Raw genomic sequence first — 15,272 nt, forward strand, 5'->3', positions numbered from 1 at the left:
TCAAACGGCAATTACAACTCGAAATATTATGGATTGAACACTTAGTTGTATACGATAAGACGAAAAACAAACTAAATTTCATTTTTCAACTTTGAATAAAGTCACGGTTGCACCACGGGAGATGGACCAAACATGCGAAGGATGTGAAAAATATCGAGGCGAAAAAAAAACCAAACATGCACTTCAGAGATCTTTTAGTTATTTTTGGTGCTGCATTATTATAATACAATACCAACTTCAAACATGATATGACAAGGTATATATTCAAGAGAGTAATGATATTTAGACATGGAAATTTTGTTGTCAAATACGTTGTCAAATGCTGTGTATTTTTTGAAATGTGTGTAAATTTGAGGTGTCATAACGTCTGAAAAAGAAATGATCCTCAAGTCAACTACTGCTCTGCTCTCTCTTATGACCCTATTAGACCTCAACCCAGGTGACGCCAGTGTAAATTAAAAGCACTAAATTACACTTATATGATACAAAATAAGTTTACCTTCATGACTTCATTACTCCACATTTCCTCTTGGTTCTTCAATAGAAATGCTTTTGATGTGAGCAATCATGTGCCACTACTAATGGTTTGGGTGTGTTGAAATATGTTACCAGTATTTATTTATGACTAATTAAATGCAGAAACTGCAGTAACACTAACATACATTGCTTAAAAAAAACAACTTAAAATATTATCAAGTTGTTGCACAGAATAGTCAATATTGCATTTTCTTGTTAAGCAAGTAAAGAAAGGTACAAGATTAATTACATTACCTAAATTATATATTTCATATAAATTGAATTACAAAATCAATGCAAGCACCAATGACACAGGACGATGCAGCAAAAATATTTCATACATTTGTTTGTCGTAGATAATAAATTTCGTTCAATTGTGTTAATCACTACAGATAATGGATCTCAAAGTTTCACATTAAAGATTCATCTGGTTCCTATGCTATGTTTCACAAACAATGAACCTACAACACCGTTGTTATTGGTTATAATACATTACATCATATCGTAGAATCTTCATCCAGTAAATATCTTAGGACCTGGTCATCATAGAAATCCAAAGTGTCGGTTTCAGTAAACGTCTCATCCAACGAGAGTATTTTATCTTCAATTGTGTTTTCAGATATCAATCTTGAAACAGACACCGGCTGTGTAACACGAGCGACCAACTCTTCTTCGATAGATTTTCTACATGCATCTAACAGAAAGACTCTGCATTCAGCATTTATGAGAATTTGTTTTCTGCGAGCAGTCTCAAAGTCGACCAACAAGACTACTGGTCCATCACTGTTTTCAAATTTCTTGATACTATTTTCACAGTATTTCATTTTTTTGGTAGTATAGATAAGACAATTGAAACCAGCATGATGCAAATGAACATGAAAATAGCAAAGTGCATCGTCATAACGTGTAAATATGACCGACTTTGAATTGGTAGAGGTATCTTGTCGCAGAAGTTTCATCAGAATTTCCAGCTTAGTATCTGGCCTTGTTTCGGAGAACATGTCATCTATAGTGAGTAAACCTCTACAATAAGGACATAAACCTTTGTTTCTGGCACAAGCGAACCATTTTCTGATGCAGTTTCGGCAGAAAATATGAGTACATCTTGTGATTAGTGCATGAGAAGGAGTAGATAGACAAATTGAACAATCAACTTTTTCTTGCAGTACCCTCCTAGTTAGGATTGATTCCAATTTGAGGTTTGTTGAAACATCTGCATAACAATACAATTACATTCATTTGATTAAAAACCAATACAGAAGATAACTTGGAAATAGGCAGAAGAATATCGGTGTTTAACAACAATATCGGATAACTTATTAACCATCAATTGAACTTAATTAACCACAAAGATAAAAGTCATTAATCGCAATTTCATGTTTATTCCCGCCAGTTACATCTAGATTTGTACACTTGAAAACTAATCACATTTAGATAAATGTTGACACTTGCTCTAACATTCACTTTCTTATCGAATGAAATAAGTGTAGGTTCCGACATTTTATAACTAAAAACTGTTGATTTTTTTTAGGTTCTTTGAATAATTAATGTATCCGATGCAATAACCTAAAAAGTGAGTCGTTTCTCAAGAAAAGGACAGAGGGAGTACTAAATAAATGAATAAAAATAGCGATTTTGTTAATTAAATGAAAGAAAGAAAAAAAAAAACGGTTGAAGTATATAAATGAATAAATTTAGGGTTTAGCATTACTAACCTTGTTGTTCAAATCGTAGAGGAACAAGATCATTCTGAAAGTTATATAGTTTAAAATGTATACAAATTTTGCGGAGTTTGGGAAGCAGACGCAGGAACAATTCCTTATAATTCTTCTCAGTAAAACAAATTCTTGATTCTTCAAACAGAGTTTGGTAATGCGCACGTGTTGTCAACGAAAGTTGAGCGAAATGAGTTGTGAATTTTACGTCTTTGTTGTGTTTACGGCGTTTCTGTGGTGGTGAAAGTGCCATTAATTGGATGATTTTCTTGAAGAAGAGAAAGAAAGGGTTTGCGTGAGAAAAAAGTTAGGCTCAGTGTAATAATGAAAATAATGAATGAATGAATGAGTTAAAGAGAGAATTGTGCGTAGGGTTGCCTTTTATATTACTTTGCAACCCTAGCTTTGGGTTGGGCCTCCAAGTGTGTGTTGGGCCTCCAACTTTTTATTTTTATAAATAATTTATCGTATTTCTTAATTTATGATTTAATTAATTTTCAAGTCTCCTTACCAAAAAAAATATATTATTTTTCAATGTCTCTAAACAAAAAGAATGTGTACTATTCCCTATCTTTAGTTTTTTTTTTTCTTTTTTTTTTACTGATCTTTAGTTTTTTTTATAGGCAAATTATTAGTAGTTAGTATTAAAATGTTATATTAATTTTTTCTCCTTGCCTTAATTTTTTCAACTGCGATCGAGATGGGGTTGAAACGACTTAATGCCAGAACTAACCCTCAAATCATATTAGGTGGTCTAGATACTAATGGTGAAAAAAAAAGTTATGAACTATTAGTCCTTTATTTTAACTTCTATTAGTCCTTTGCTTAAACGTTGTCGGAGGAAAAATCCGTCAAAAAAGCATCCAAAAATTAAAACAAAAAAATTTGTGGCAGTTTTAGTGGCTTTAGCAGGAGTTTGAAACCGCCGAAAAAAAAGTAGGAATTCTCGGCGGTTTCAAAACAAATTTTAGGGGCCAATCTTTTTTTTTGTTTGTTGAAATTTGAAAATACTGCCGCAAAGGCTATACACATATAGCGGCGGTCCAAAATCGCCGGAAATGTACAGCTTTGCGGCGTTTTGATCCGCCGGTAATGTTTAGGTGCCCATTTTTTTTTTTGCAAACAATTCAAACTACAATTTCTCCACCATATTTTCCTCTGATTTTCTCCCTACTCTATATATGTCCTTCATTTTCTTTTTGTTGACGCAATATATGTCCTTCATTTCTCCACCACATTTAATCTCATTTCTCTAAGTTTTCTTCTCTCTATACTCATTCTCTCTTCCTTCTCTCTACAATTTCCCTACTCATTCTTTCTGCTTTCCTTCTACAATTTCTCTACTCATTCATTCCATCTCCTTTCTATCTACAATTTCTCTATCTCCTTTCTATCTACAATTTCTCTACTCATTCTTTCTCCATTCATTCTCCCTACAATTTCTCATTTGCTAATATTTAAACTTTTAAATTTAAGATTTATTTGCTAATTTGATTAAAAAAAAGACTCATTTTCTGATATTTGTAATATTTAAACTTATTTGAATCATTGTTTAATTTAGTATTAAAGTGTTTTGAAAAGATATAATTTTTTTTATTTGATTATAATATATTTTTTGTGAAAATAAAACATTTTAATTTTTAAATATCTTAAAAGTCTAATATCTTGGTTTTGTTGATTGAAGAAAGGTGAGACATGAGATTATGGGAGAATCAATATTGAATGAAAAAACCAACACCCTGAAACTAAGTTTGTGCTTATAACATGCCTCAGACACACCTTATATAGAGTATAAGAGTAACATGAGAATTCTCTTTTTCATTTTCTCCTATCTAATATGCAGGCAGTAACATAACATCATCATTCCATGACCAATACTAGTCAAATTTCACTTTCATCATGCATTTAATTTAAGGATAAGCATAGAGAGATTGCCTCCTAAATTACAAAATATGACTAGAAGATACATATTCACTACAAGAAAAGTATCACTACAAACTATTTATATAATTTCTAGTCGAAGGACATCATTTACTTCCAGTCATTGTTATTTCCAGATCCTACAGGTAACCCTTGAGCTTAAACTCTTTCCGGTCACCACCTGAAAAGAAGAGCGCCATATTCCTAGTCTGAATAATGAGTCCGTCAAAACTGTCCTGGATATTGGAGTGGCTTTCCCTGATGCTTCTTGGCACTCCTTGCCAAACCATCTTCCTCCCATTTCCGCCTACCTCAAGACTGTAGCTATACTTTTTTTTTTGCTTCGCTATCATCACCCATAAACCGCAAAAAGGCTATGTAGACAGGAGCAGCTCCAAGTTGAAAAGTTTCAAAATGTAGACAAAAGTACTGACCGTAACAGCTGAAAACCAGGAAACCAGTGTGGATTAGTGTGTAATCCATAAATCACAGAAAAGCCAATTATTCTGTTTATATGTGAGTAAATAAAGTTAATTACATGACTAATTACATGGCTTAAATTCTAAATTTTCATTATCTGATGCAGACAGATACATTTACTTCCCAAACATGCCCCAAATTATACAATAGAAGGACGGAAGAAGAAAGTTTAGCAAAACAATACCGTTAACATCCATGTGGCATTTTCGACTTCATGGGGATTTGATTTGACATAACGATGGTTAAAAGTGCTACCATTGTGCATGTCCACTTTTTGATCTTCTTTTAGATGGTTCACCAGGTAGGATATATCACCCACAATAGAGCATTGGGAACCAGCATATGGACAGTTATAAGGTCTATATGAACATTGAGATTCACGTTCTGACTTGTCGTAGTATGGATATATTCCGATGCACCCAAAAGCTTTGTATTTACAAGGGAGTGCAAAAGATGAAGCCACCTTCTCCAATGCTAGACATCTAATATTTCCCAGCTCATGACTACTAGTAGGGCACCGGTTATGTACCCTGGGTTTGCAATCTGTACATATAGTATGACCATTTGAACACTGCAAAATATTGTCAAAATGGATAAGTTAAGCAAGACATGGGATAATAAATATTAAGCGATGAAATTTACATCCCAATCTTATGATATTGGTTATGAACTTATGTTTTGTGATCCTGCTATGCTATCACTCCCGACCCTACATAATTAATTGCGTAGAATGTTTCGATCCTAGTAGCGATCTTATAAGTGACTATATTGCCTCCCCCTCCTAATCTAAGATAAACTCCAAACTTATTAATCCATTCTACTATTCTAAAATTTGGACCAAATACATTAAAAATATAAAAAAAAAAAATTACCAATTTTTGTTTATATCTGAGACCGGAGTAGTACTAAGTTTGTGCTTATGACAAGCCTTAGAGATAATTTATAGTTTAAGTTACTACGAAAATGAGAATTTGTTTTTTCCTTTTCTCCAATCTAATATGCAGCAGTAACACCATTCCATGATCATTTTCGGTCAATTTCACTTTTCCATCTATGTCATCATATTGTTTTTTTTTTTGAAGAAAAGCTCAGTATTTTAATGGTCCAAAAAACACGCTTTCTCAAGAACATAAAAAATCAACAACAAAACCATCATAAGTAAATCATAAATAACCTGATGAATTGGAGGGTACATGGGATTCAGGCATACAGGACAATCTAAAAGCTCACGAATACTGCTTAAAATTCCATCAGGTTTGGGAGCAGTTTGTGCAGGATCATTCATCAATTCACCAACATCTATTGATTCTTCAACTTGAGGAGGATCAACATCACTGTTACTCCGTATAGCATCAAAGAGTGGATTACTCAATGCCATCCTAGCAAGAGCAATCAATCACCAGCGGCCCTGCAAGACGAGGAAAAAACATCGGAATTAATACATAGTATTTGAAATGTGTGTAAACTTGAGGTGTCATATAGTCGAAATATGCCAACCTCTGAAAAAGAAATGATCCGTCAAAGGATTAATGTAAAGACCGTGTAATCTCAATCTAGGTATCTTAGCCTCTGTCATTTTTGGGAGATAAAAAAAAGATATCTTCTCTTTTTTCCAAGAAAACAAAATAAGAAATGCAGAAACTGCAGTAACATACCCCTAACAAAGTCATATTGCTTAAAAAAAAATCACTTAAAAATATTATCAAGTTGTTGCACAGAATAGTCAATATTGCATTTTCTTGTTAAGCAAGTAAAGAAAGGTACAAGATTAATTACATTACCCAAATTATATATTTCATATAAATTGAATTACAAAATCAATGCAAGCATCAATGACACAGGACGATGCAGCAAAAATATTTCATACATTTGTTTGTCGTAGATAATAAATTTCGTTCAATTGTGTTAATCACTACAGATAATGGATCTCAAAGTTTCACATTAAAGATTCATCTGGTTCCTATGCTATGTTTCACAAACAATGAACCTACAACACCGTTGTTATTGGTTATAATACATTACATCATATCGTAGAATCTTCATCCAGTAAATATCTTAGGACCTTGTCATCATAGAAATCCAAAGTGTCGGTTTCAGTAAACATCTCATCCAACGAGAGTATTTTATCTTCAATTGTGTTTTCAGATATCAATCTTGAAACAGACACCGGCTGTGTAACACGAGCGACCAACTCTTCTTCCGTAGATTTTCTACATGCATCTAACAGAAAGACTCTGCATTCAGCATTTATGAGAATTTGTTTTCTGCGAGCAGTCTCAAAGTCGACCAACAAGACTACTGGTCCATCACTGTTTTCAAATTTCTTGATACTATTTTCACAGTATTTCATTTTTTTGGTAGTATAGATAAGACAATTGAAACCAGCATGATGCAAATGAACATGAAAATAGCAAAGTGCATCGTCATAACGTGTAAATATGACCGACTTTGAATTGGTAGAGGTATCTTGTCGCAGAAGTTTCATCAGAATTTCCAGCTTAGTATCTGGCCTTGTTTCGGAGAACATGTCATCTATAGTGAGTAAACCTCTACAATAAGGACATAAACCTTTGTTTCTGGCACAAGCGAACCATTTTCTGATGCAGTTTCGGCAGAAAATATGAGTACATCTTGTGATTAGTGCATGAGAAGGAGTAGATAGACAAATTGAACAATCAACTTTTTCTTGCAGTACCCTCCTAGTTAGGATTGATTCCAATTTGAGGTTTGTTGAAACATCTGCATAACAATACAATTACATTCATTTGATTAAAAACCAATACAGAAGATCACTTGGAAATAGGCAGAAGAATATCGGTGTTTAACAACAATATCGGATAACTTATTAACCATCAATTGAACTTAATTAACCACAAAGATAAAAGTCATTAATCGCAATTTCATGTTTATTCCCGCCAGTTACATCTAGATTTGTACACTTGAAAACTAATCACATTTAGATAAATGTTGACACTTGCTCTAACATTCACTTTCTTATCGAATGAAATAAGTGTAGGTTCCGACATTTTATAACTAAAAACTGTTGATTTTTTTTAGGTTCTTTGAATAATTAATGTATCCGATGCAATAACCTAAAAAGTGAGTCGTTTCTCAAGAAAAGGACAGAGGGAGTACTAAATAAATGAATAAAAATAGCGATTTTGTTAATTAAATGAAAGAAAGAAAAAAAAAAACGGTTGAAGTATATAAATGAATAAATTTAGGGTTTAGCATTACTAACCTTGTTGTTCAAATCGTAGAGGAACAAGATCATTCTGAAAGTTATATAGTTTAAAATGTATACAAATTTTGCGGAGTTTGGGAAGCAGACGCAGGAACAATTCCTTATAATTCTTCTCAGTAAAACAAATTCTTGATTCTTCAAACAGAGTTTGGTAATGCGCACGTGTTGTCAACGAAAGTTGAGCGAAATGAGTTGTGAATTTTACGTCTTTGTTGTGTTTACGGCGTTTCTGTGGTGGTGAAAGTGCCATTAATTGGATGATTTTCTTGAAGAAGAGAAAGAAAGGGTTTGCGTGAGAAAAAAGTTAGGCTCAGTGTAATAATGAAAATAATGAATGAATGAATGAGTTAAAGAAAGAATAGTGCGTAGGGTTTGCAACCCTAGCTTTGGGTTGGGCCTTCAAGTGTGTGTTGGGCCTCCAACTTTTCATTTTTATAAATAATTTATCGTATTTCTTAATTTATGATTTAATTAATTTTCAAGTTTCCTTACAAAAATAATTAATTAATTACTTGATGAGACTGAAATCACTTGATGTCATAACTGACCCCCAAACCAGATTAGATGATCCAGATATTGATGGTGAAAACGAAAAAAAAAAGTTATGAACTATTAAATATTTTTCAATTGAGTCATTTGTTTAAACTTCTGCTAGTCCTTTGCTTAAAGGTTTTCGGTGGTTTTTGGTCATTTGCGGCTTTAAAATCCGCTGGAAAAGCATCCAGAAAAAAAAAATTGCGGCAATTTTTGTGGCTTTAGCAGCGGTTTTAAATAGCAGAAAAAAGAGGCAGAAAAAAAATTCAAACAGAGGAATTTTCGGTGGTTTCAAATCTGCCGGTAAATTTTAGGCGTCAATCTTTTTTTGGTTGAAATTTGAAAATACTGCCGCAAAGGCTATATACATATAGCAGCGGTCCAAAACCGCCGGAAATGCACGGCTTTGCGGCGTTTTAATCCGCCGGTAATGTTTAGGTGCTAGTTTTTTTTTTTTTTTGCAAACCATTCACACTACAATTTCTCCACCATATTTCCTCTCATTTTCTCCCTACTCTATATATGTCCTTCATTTTTTTTTACGCAATATATATCTTCATTTTTCCACCACATTTAGTTTCATTCTTCAACTTTTCTTCTCTTTATTTGTTATACTCATTCTCCCTCCCTTCTCTCTACATTTTCTCTCCTCATTCTCTCTATAAGGGAATGAATAAAGTTGTATATTGCATCACTTTTGAGAGTTTACAAGAGGTGTATATATACACAAGTATAGTAACCTAATTGGAGTAAATTAAGGAACAAATATCTCCAACAATTAAGGTGATTGACTCTATAGACTTTATACAAATCCTAAAATAATAATGATAATAATTAAATACTAATTATGCTTGATATCCCCCCGCAAGTTGGGCGACCTGGAAGAAAGATGCAACTTGGATAGTAGAAACTCGAACCGGGGGCGAAGCAGAGGCTTGGTGAGAATGTCAGCAAGCTGGTTGTTGGTAGAGACGAAGGAAACACGAAAACGGCCACGTTGAACGTTTTCACGGACAAAGTGATAAGCTAAGGCTATGTGCTTCATTATGGAGTGGAAGACAGGATTAGCACTCAGATGTGTAGCACCAAGATTGTCGCAGTAGATGACAGGACCAGCTGTAGGAGTGTGACCAAGTTCAGTGAACAAAGAGAGTACCCAAAGGAGTTCACTGGCCGTGTCGGCCAAGGCTTTATATTCAGCTTCAGTGGATGATCGAGCAACCGAGCGTTGCTTGCGGGAACTCCAAGAGATGGGGGTGTCGCCAAGATAGAGCAGGTAACCAGTGGTAGAGATGTAATCATCTTTGTCACCCGCCCAGTCCGCATCTGAGTACGCATGAAAGTTCAGGGGAGCAGTCGCGGAGATGAAAATGCCTTTGTCGCAAGAGCCGGCCAGATAGCGAAGTAGGCGCTTGAGAGCCAACCAGTGCATGGTGCTCGGGTTTTGCATGAACTGAGCAAGTTTGTTGGTCGCGAAGGCAATGTCTGGTCGAGTAAGACTCAAGTATTGGAGACTTCCAACTAGTGCTCGGTATTCAGTCGGGGAGGGCAAGGGATCACCAGAGTTTTTGAGCAGCGGAGGAGTAGCAGTTATTGGAGTGGACGCTGGTTTAGCTTCTGTCATGCCCGACTTTTGAAGGAGATCAGTGATGTATTTCCGTTGTGAAAGAAACATGCCCGCAGCGGAAGGAATGACTTCAACACCCAGGAAATAATTGAGATAGCCAAGATCTTTCAATGAGAAACGGGCAGCAAGTGTAGCAATGAGACGAGACAATTCTGTCGAGGAGCTCCCCGTAACAATGATGTCGTCGACATAGACGAGCAAGTATAGTGTCGCGCGTGGTGTCCGCTGAATGAACAAAGAGGCATCGGCGGTGGAATTGACGAAGCCAATGGAGAGCAGGAATACACGAAGTTCCATATACCAAGCGCGAGGAGCTTGCTTTAACCCGTAGAGCGCCTTCTTTAGGCGACAGACATGATCAGGGAAGCTTTTGTTAACAAAGCCAGGTGGTTGAGCCATGTAGACCTCCTCGTTGAGCGTCCCTTGAAGAAAGGCATTGTTAACATCAAGCTGGCGGACGGACCATCCTTGTCGAACTGCCAAGGCGAGGATGATCCGAATTGTCACTGGTTTGACGACGGGGCTAAATGTTTCTGTGTAGTCACAACCAGGGCGTTGATGGAAACCCTTAGCGACCAATCGAGCCTTGTACCTGTCAATGGACCCATCTGGATTTCTCTTGATGCGAAAGACCCACTTACAACCAACCAAATTTTGAGCAGAGGAACGACCAACGAGTTCCCAGGCGTTGTTGCGATGTAGGGCATCAAATTCAGCCAACATGGCGGAACGCCAGTCCGGATCACGAAGGGCTTGGGTAATAGTACTAGGTTCCATCGGGGATGAGGGACGGACATGGAGGTTGAGTTTGTGGATGGGTTTGACGATGTTGTTTTTGGACCGGGTGATGATCCCACCGCCATGGGGTTCAGTGGTCGTTGTGGGGGGAGAGGTCGTTTGTGGTTGTGGGAGCAATGTTGGCTGTAAGGAGGAAGGGGGGTCATTACTGGTCGTTTCATTGCTCGTTGTATTTGAGGACGAGGATTGGGATGTGGTCGGGGAGGAAATGCCAGACGGGGAGGGAGGCTCAACAAGTGAGGTATCCGGGGATGTGGGATTGGTGCTCGCAGTAGGTGGAGCGATGGTCGGCAAGACGGGCAGTTGGAGTGGGCCAGTCTGTGAGGTCGTGGACGTGATCGGTTGGGCCACCAGTGAACGGAAGGGGAATTCAGTTTCGACGAACTTGACATGGCGAGAGGTGTAAATCCGTCCAGTTGAAGGATCGAGGCATAGATATGCATGTTGATCAGCTGAGTAACCTACAAAAACACACATAGTAGACTTTGGAGCAAGTTTATGGTTAGCATAAGGTTTAATCCAGGGAAAACACAAACATCCAAAACATTTTAATTTATGATAATCCGGACTAATGCGGATGAGTTTAGAGTAAGGTGATTGGTGCCCGAGGATTGGGGTAGGGAGACGGTTAATGAGGTAGGCTGCAGTGGTCATGGCGTGAGGCCAGTAGGTGAGGGGAAGGCCAGCGTGGTGAAGGAGGGAGAGACCGGTTTCGGCAATGTGCCGATTCCGCCGTTCAGAGATGCCATTGTGTTCGGGTGTATGAGGGGGAGTGGTGTGGTGACTTATGCCATGAGTACTTAGAAAGGAACGAAGACCAATGTATTCGCCACCATTGTCAGTGTATAGGACTTTTATTTTGTGTTGGTAGAAGTTTTCAACTAGTGTTTTAAATTTGGGAAAAATAGATTGCACATCAGATTTTAGTTTCATGGGATATAGCCATATATAGCGAGTATAATGATCAACAAACAAACAATAGTAACGAAGACCATCAATAGATAAAACAGAGGAAGTCCATACATCAGAAAAAATTATTTCTAATGGATAAGTAGATGTAAGAGTAGATTCATGAAAAGGAAGTTTATGACTTTTATTAATTTGGCATGAATTACAATCTGATTGCGGAAATTTATTTGAACCTAAAGAAAAATGATGTTGAATAAATTTAAAGATGGAAGTTGAAGGGTGTCCAAGCTTGTGATGCCATGAAGCAGAGGATTCCACTTGGACGGTGTGGGCGGAAGGTGAGGTCGTGGGCAACAGATAAAGTCCATTCACACATGAGCCTTTATGGGTTGTTTGGCGTGTCTGCAAGTCCATGACATAAAAAGAGTTTGGTAAGAAAACAACGGCAGAGTTAGTTTGTTTGGTGAGTTTAGAAACAGAAATGATTTGTTGTTTCATGGAGGGAACATAAAGAGCATTAGACAAGGATAAATCATTAATTAAAAGTGTTCCAGAGTGAGAGATGTTTAAACCTGAACCATTCCCCATGAAGAGGGAGTCGGGGCCAGTGTATGGATGGTGAAGTGCCAGATTTGTAAGGTCGTTGGTCACATGATGTGTTGCTCCACTGTCGAGCAGAAAACCAGGCGAGGATGTGCCAGCAGTAGCGGTGTGGGCCTGGGCCTGGCCAGTGGTGCTCGGAGAAGAACGAGGAGGTGCGGGGACGCTGGGAGCTTTTCGAGGAGATCATCAAAGGTGATTGGAGTGTCCCTTGCGTTGACCCCATCAATGACTGCTCGGTAACCGTCATCAAGGCCGCGCAAGACATGGTCGGTCATGTCCTCGACGGAGACAGCAGATCCGAGAGAGGCGAGGAGATCAGCAGTTTGCTTCAGAGAGTGCATGTAGGTCGTGATGGATTGAGTACCTTTCGAGGCCATCCGAAGACGTTCCTTGAGTTGTTTAAGGTGACTGCGGGAGGCTTTGGCATAGGTGTTCTTGAGAAGCTCCCAGAGGTCGTGCGAGGTCTTCGTCTGGGACACCAAGGAGGCCACCTCGTCGGAAAGAGTGGTGAGGATGGCACCATAGATGAGGCGATCCTGGCGACGCCATGTTTGAAAAGCAGGGTTTGATGATGTTACCGGAGGCGTTGCGGTGGTGGTGATCGTTGCTGTCGGCGCAGGGAACGATCCATCAGTGTATTTGAGTAGATCAAAACCATCAAGGAAGGCTTATACCTGGAGTTTCCAATTGAGGTAATTGGTAGGGAGAAGCTTGGTGACACCGCTGAGGGTGATACACGCAAAGGGTTTGGAGGGTTCATAGGGGTTAGCTATGGAGCGAGAGCCATCGGAAGCCATGGGAGGCAAAGTGTTACGGCAAACGGAGAAAAAACGGCGTTTTCTGGTTTAACAGGGTAGGGCTGGAACGTTACCAACTGATACCATATAAGGGAATGAATAAAGTTGTATATTGCATCACTTTTGAGAGTTTACAAGAGGTGTATATATACACAAGTATAGTAACCTAATTGGAGTAAATTAAGGAACAAATATCTCCAACAATTAAGGTGATTGACTCTATAGACTTTATACAAATCCTAAAATAATAATGATAATAATTAAATACTAATTATGCTTGATACTCTCTTCCTTCTCTCTAGAATTTCCCTACTCATTCTTTCTGCTTTTCTCTACAATTTTTCTACTCGTTCATTCTTCCTCCTTTCTATCTACAATTTCTCTACCCATTATCCGACCCTAGGACCGACTAATCCAAAGGGACCAATTTCACCGCCCACTTGCGGGGACCCCATTTAAAACTAGAGTATTTTTTTCTCTGTATGAACTTAGTATACCAAAATTGACACCAGGGAGAATCAAATCTGATACATTGAGATTGGCACAAGGGGGAATCAAACCCATGGTTATCAAAACCGGACCGAACCGGCCGGTCAGACCGGTCGGACCGTGAACCGGTCATGAAAATGATTTGATTATGAGCAAAAATCGGATAGGAAACCAACCGGCAAAAAAACGCGTGAACCGATTTTGAACCGGGTTGAACTGGGGAACCGGCCGGCACGGTCCAAGCGGTTCTGCATATTTTTTTTTAAAAAACAGGGCAAAACGACGTTGTTTTAACTTTTTTTTTTAAAAAAAAAATCTGAAACAAAACAACACGTCGTAGGAATAGGAAAGGTTTGTTTTTCATCGTAAGAATTGATTTTTTTGAAGGCAGTATGTTGTCAATTGATGTTATGGTGCTATTTTGTGTTATTGAATTTAGTTTATTATATAATTTTTAATTTGGTTTGAATTATAAATTTTATTTTATTTTGAATTGTGATATTTTATCTTTTTAATGTGTGAAATTGTGAAATATTGAGCAATTATTCATATATTTTTATTTATATATTAATTAAAATATATATTTAATTAAAAACGGTTTGACCCCGGTTGAACCCGGTCCGACCAATTGAACCTTGAACCGGTGAGCTCGCCGGTTTGATGATCGGTCCGGTTCTGACAACCTTGATCAAACTTGATACCTTGAGAGGAGCATACTCCAAGGACCCAAGCCAACACCACTAGACCAACCCCAAGTGGGTTTACTCATTCTTTCTCCATTCATTCTCTCTTCAATTTCTCATTTGCTAATATTTCAAGATTTATTTGCTAATTTTTAAAAAAGACTCATTTTATGATATTTGTAATATTTAAACTTATTTGAATCATTCTTTAATTTAGTATTAAAGTGTTTTGAAAAGATATATTTTTTTATTTGATTATAATATATGGATTTAATTTATATACACCGACGGTGTAAAATAACTTTACACCGTCAATCAATATCAACTATGTTTTCCATCACTTCACCCACTTTCTTGATATGACATGGCAAAATGATGGTTATTTATTGGACGATTGTGTAAAACTATTTTACACCGTCGATGCATATCAATTAAACTCATAATATATTATTTGTGAAAATAAAACATTTTAATTTTTAAATATCTTAAAGTCTAATATCTTGGTTTTATTGATTGAAAGGTGAGACATGAGATTATGTGAGAATCAATATTGAATGATAAAAACCAACACCCTGAAATGGGTGCTCGTGGTTTGGCTCGAATTTGCGCATAAAAGTCATCCTAATAGCGAGATAAAAATACATGCGGTTCGGTTTGGTTCAGTTGATTTTTAAAAAGTCATCCAAACCAAACCAAACCTAACCAATGTGGTTAAGGTTGATTCGGTTTGTGCGGTTTATGACGATATAAAAAATATGACAACATTTCCAACTTGTTACAAAATAAACATAAGAAATTTTAATTTCTTTTATTGTTTACATGATACAATATGCATATACAGAAATTGCATATACATAATAACTTATTTTTAATTAATACAAATAGTATGGTTATGGATTGCGTGAAATGATACTTTTTGACAACCTACTGTTTTATGGACTCAATTTGGGTTGATTG

General features: G+C 37.0%; 2 protein-coding genes and 1 pseudogene across 2 annotated transcripts; all 3 read right to left on the reverse strand.

Moving 5' to 3' along the window:
• Nucleotides 1-767: 767 nt before the first annotated feature.
• Nucleotides 768-2,583, reverse strand: LOC123893774 (putative SWI/SNF-related matrix-associated actin-dependent regulator of chromatin subfamily A member 3-like 1). Its single transcript, XM_045943576.1, has 2 exons — nucleotides 2,232-2,583; nucleotides 768-1,729 (listed from the first exon to the last, which is right to left on the reverse strand). The coding sequence occupies exons 1-2, from the start codon at nucleotides 2,482-2,484 to the stop codon at nucleotides 1,014-1,016; spliced, it is 969 nt and encodes a 322-aa protein (XP_045799532.1). The 5' UTR covers nucleotides 2,485-2,583; the 3' UTR covers nucleotides 768-1,013.
• Nucleotides 2,584-4,278: 1,695 nt separating this feature from the next.
• LOC123893777 lies at nucleotides 4,279-6,803 on the reverse strand (annotated as a pseudogene).
• Nucleotides 6,404-8,202, reverse strand: LOC123893775 (putative SWI/SNF-related matrix-associated actin-dependent regulator of chromatin subfamily A member 3-like 1). The gene is made up of 2 exons (XM_045943577.1): nucleotides 7,873-8,202; nucleotides 6,404-7,370 (listed from the first exon to the last, which is right to left on the reverse strand). The coding sequence occupies exons 1-2, from the start codon at nucleotides 8,123-8,125 to the stop codon at nucleotides 6,655-6,657; spliced, it is 969 nt and encodes a 322-aa protein (XP_045799533.1). The 5' UTR covers nucleotides 8,126-8,202; the 3' UTR covers nucleotides 6,404-6,654.
• Nucleotides 8,203-15,272: the final 7,070 nt, after the last annotated feature.

This window comes from Trifolium pratense, linkage group LG7 (assembly GCF_020283565.1).
Source record: "Trifolium pratense cultivar HEN17-A07 linkage group LG7, ARS_RC_1.1, whole genome shotgun sequence".
Lineage (NCBI taxonomy): Eukaryota > Viridiplantae > Streptophyta > Magnoliopsida > Fabales > Fabaceae > Trifolium > Trifolium pratense.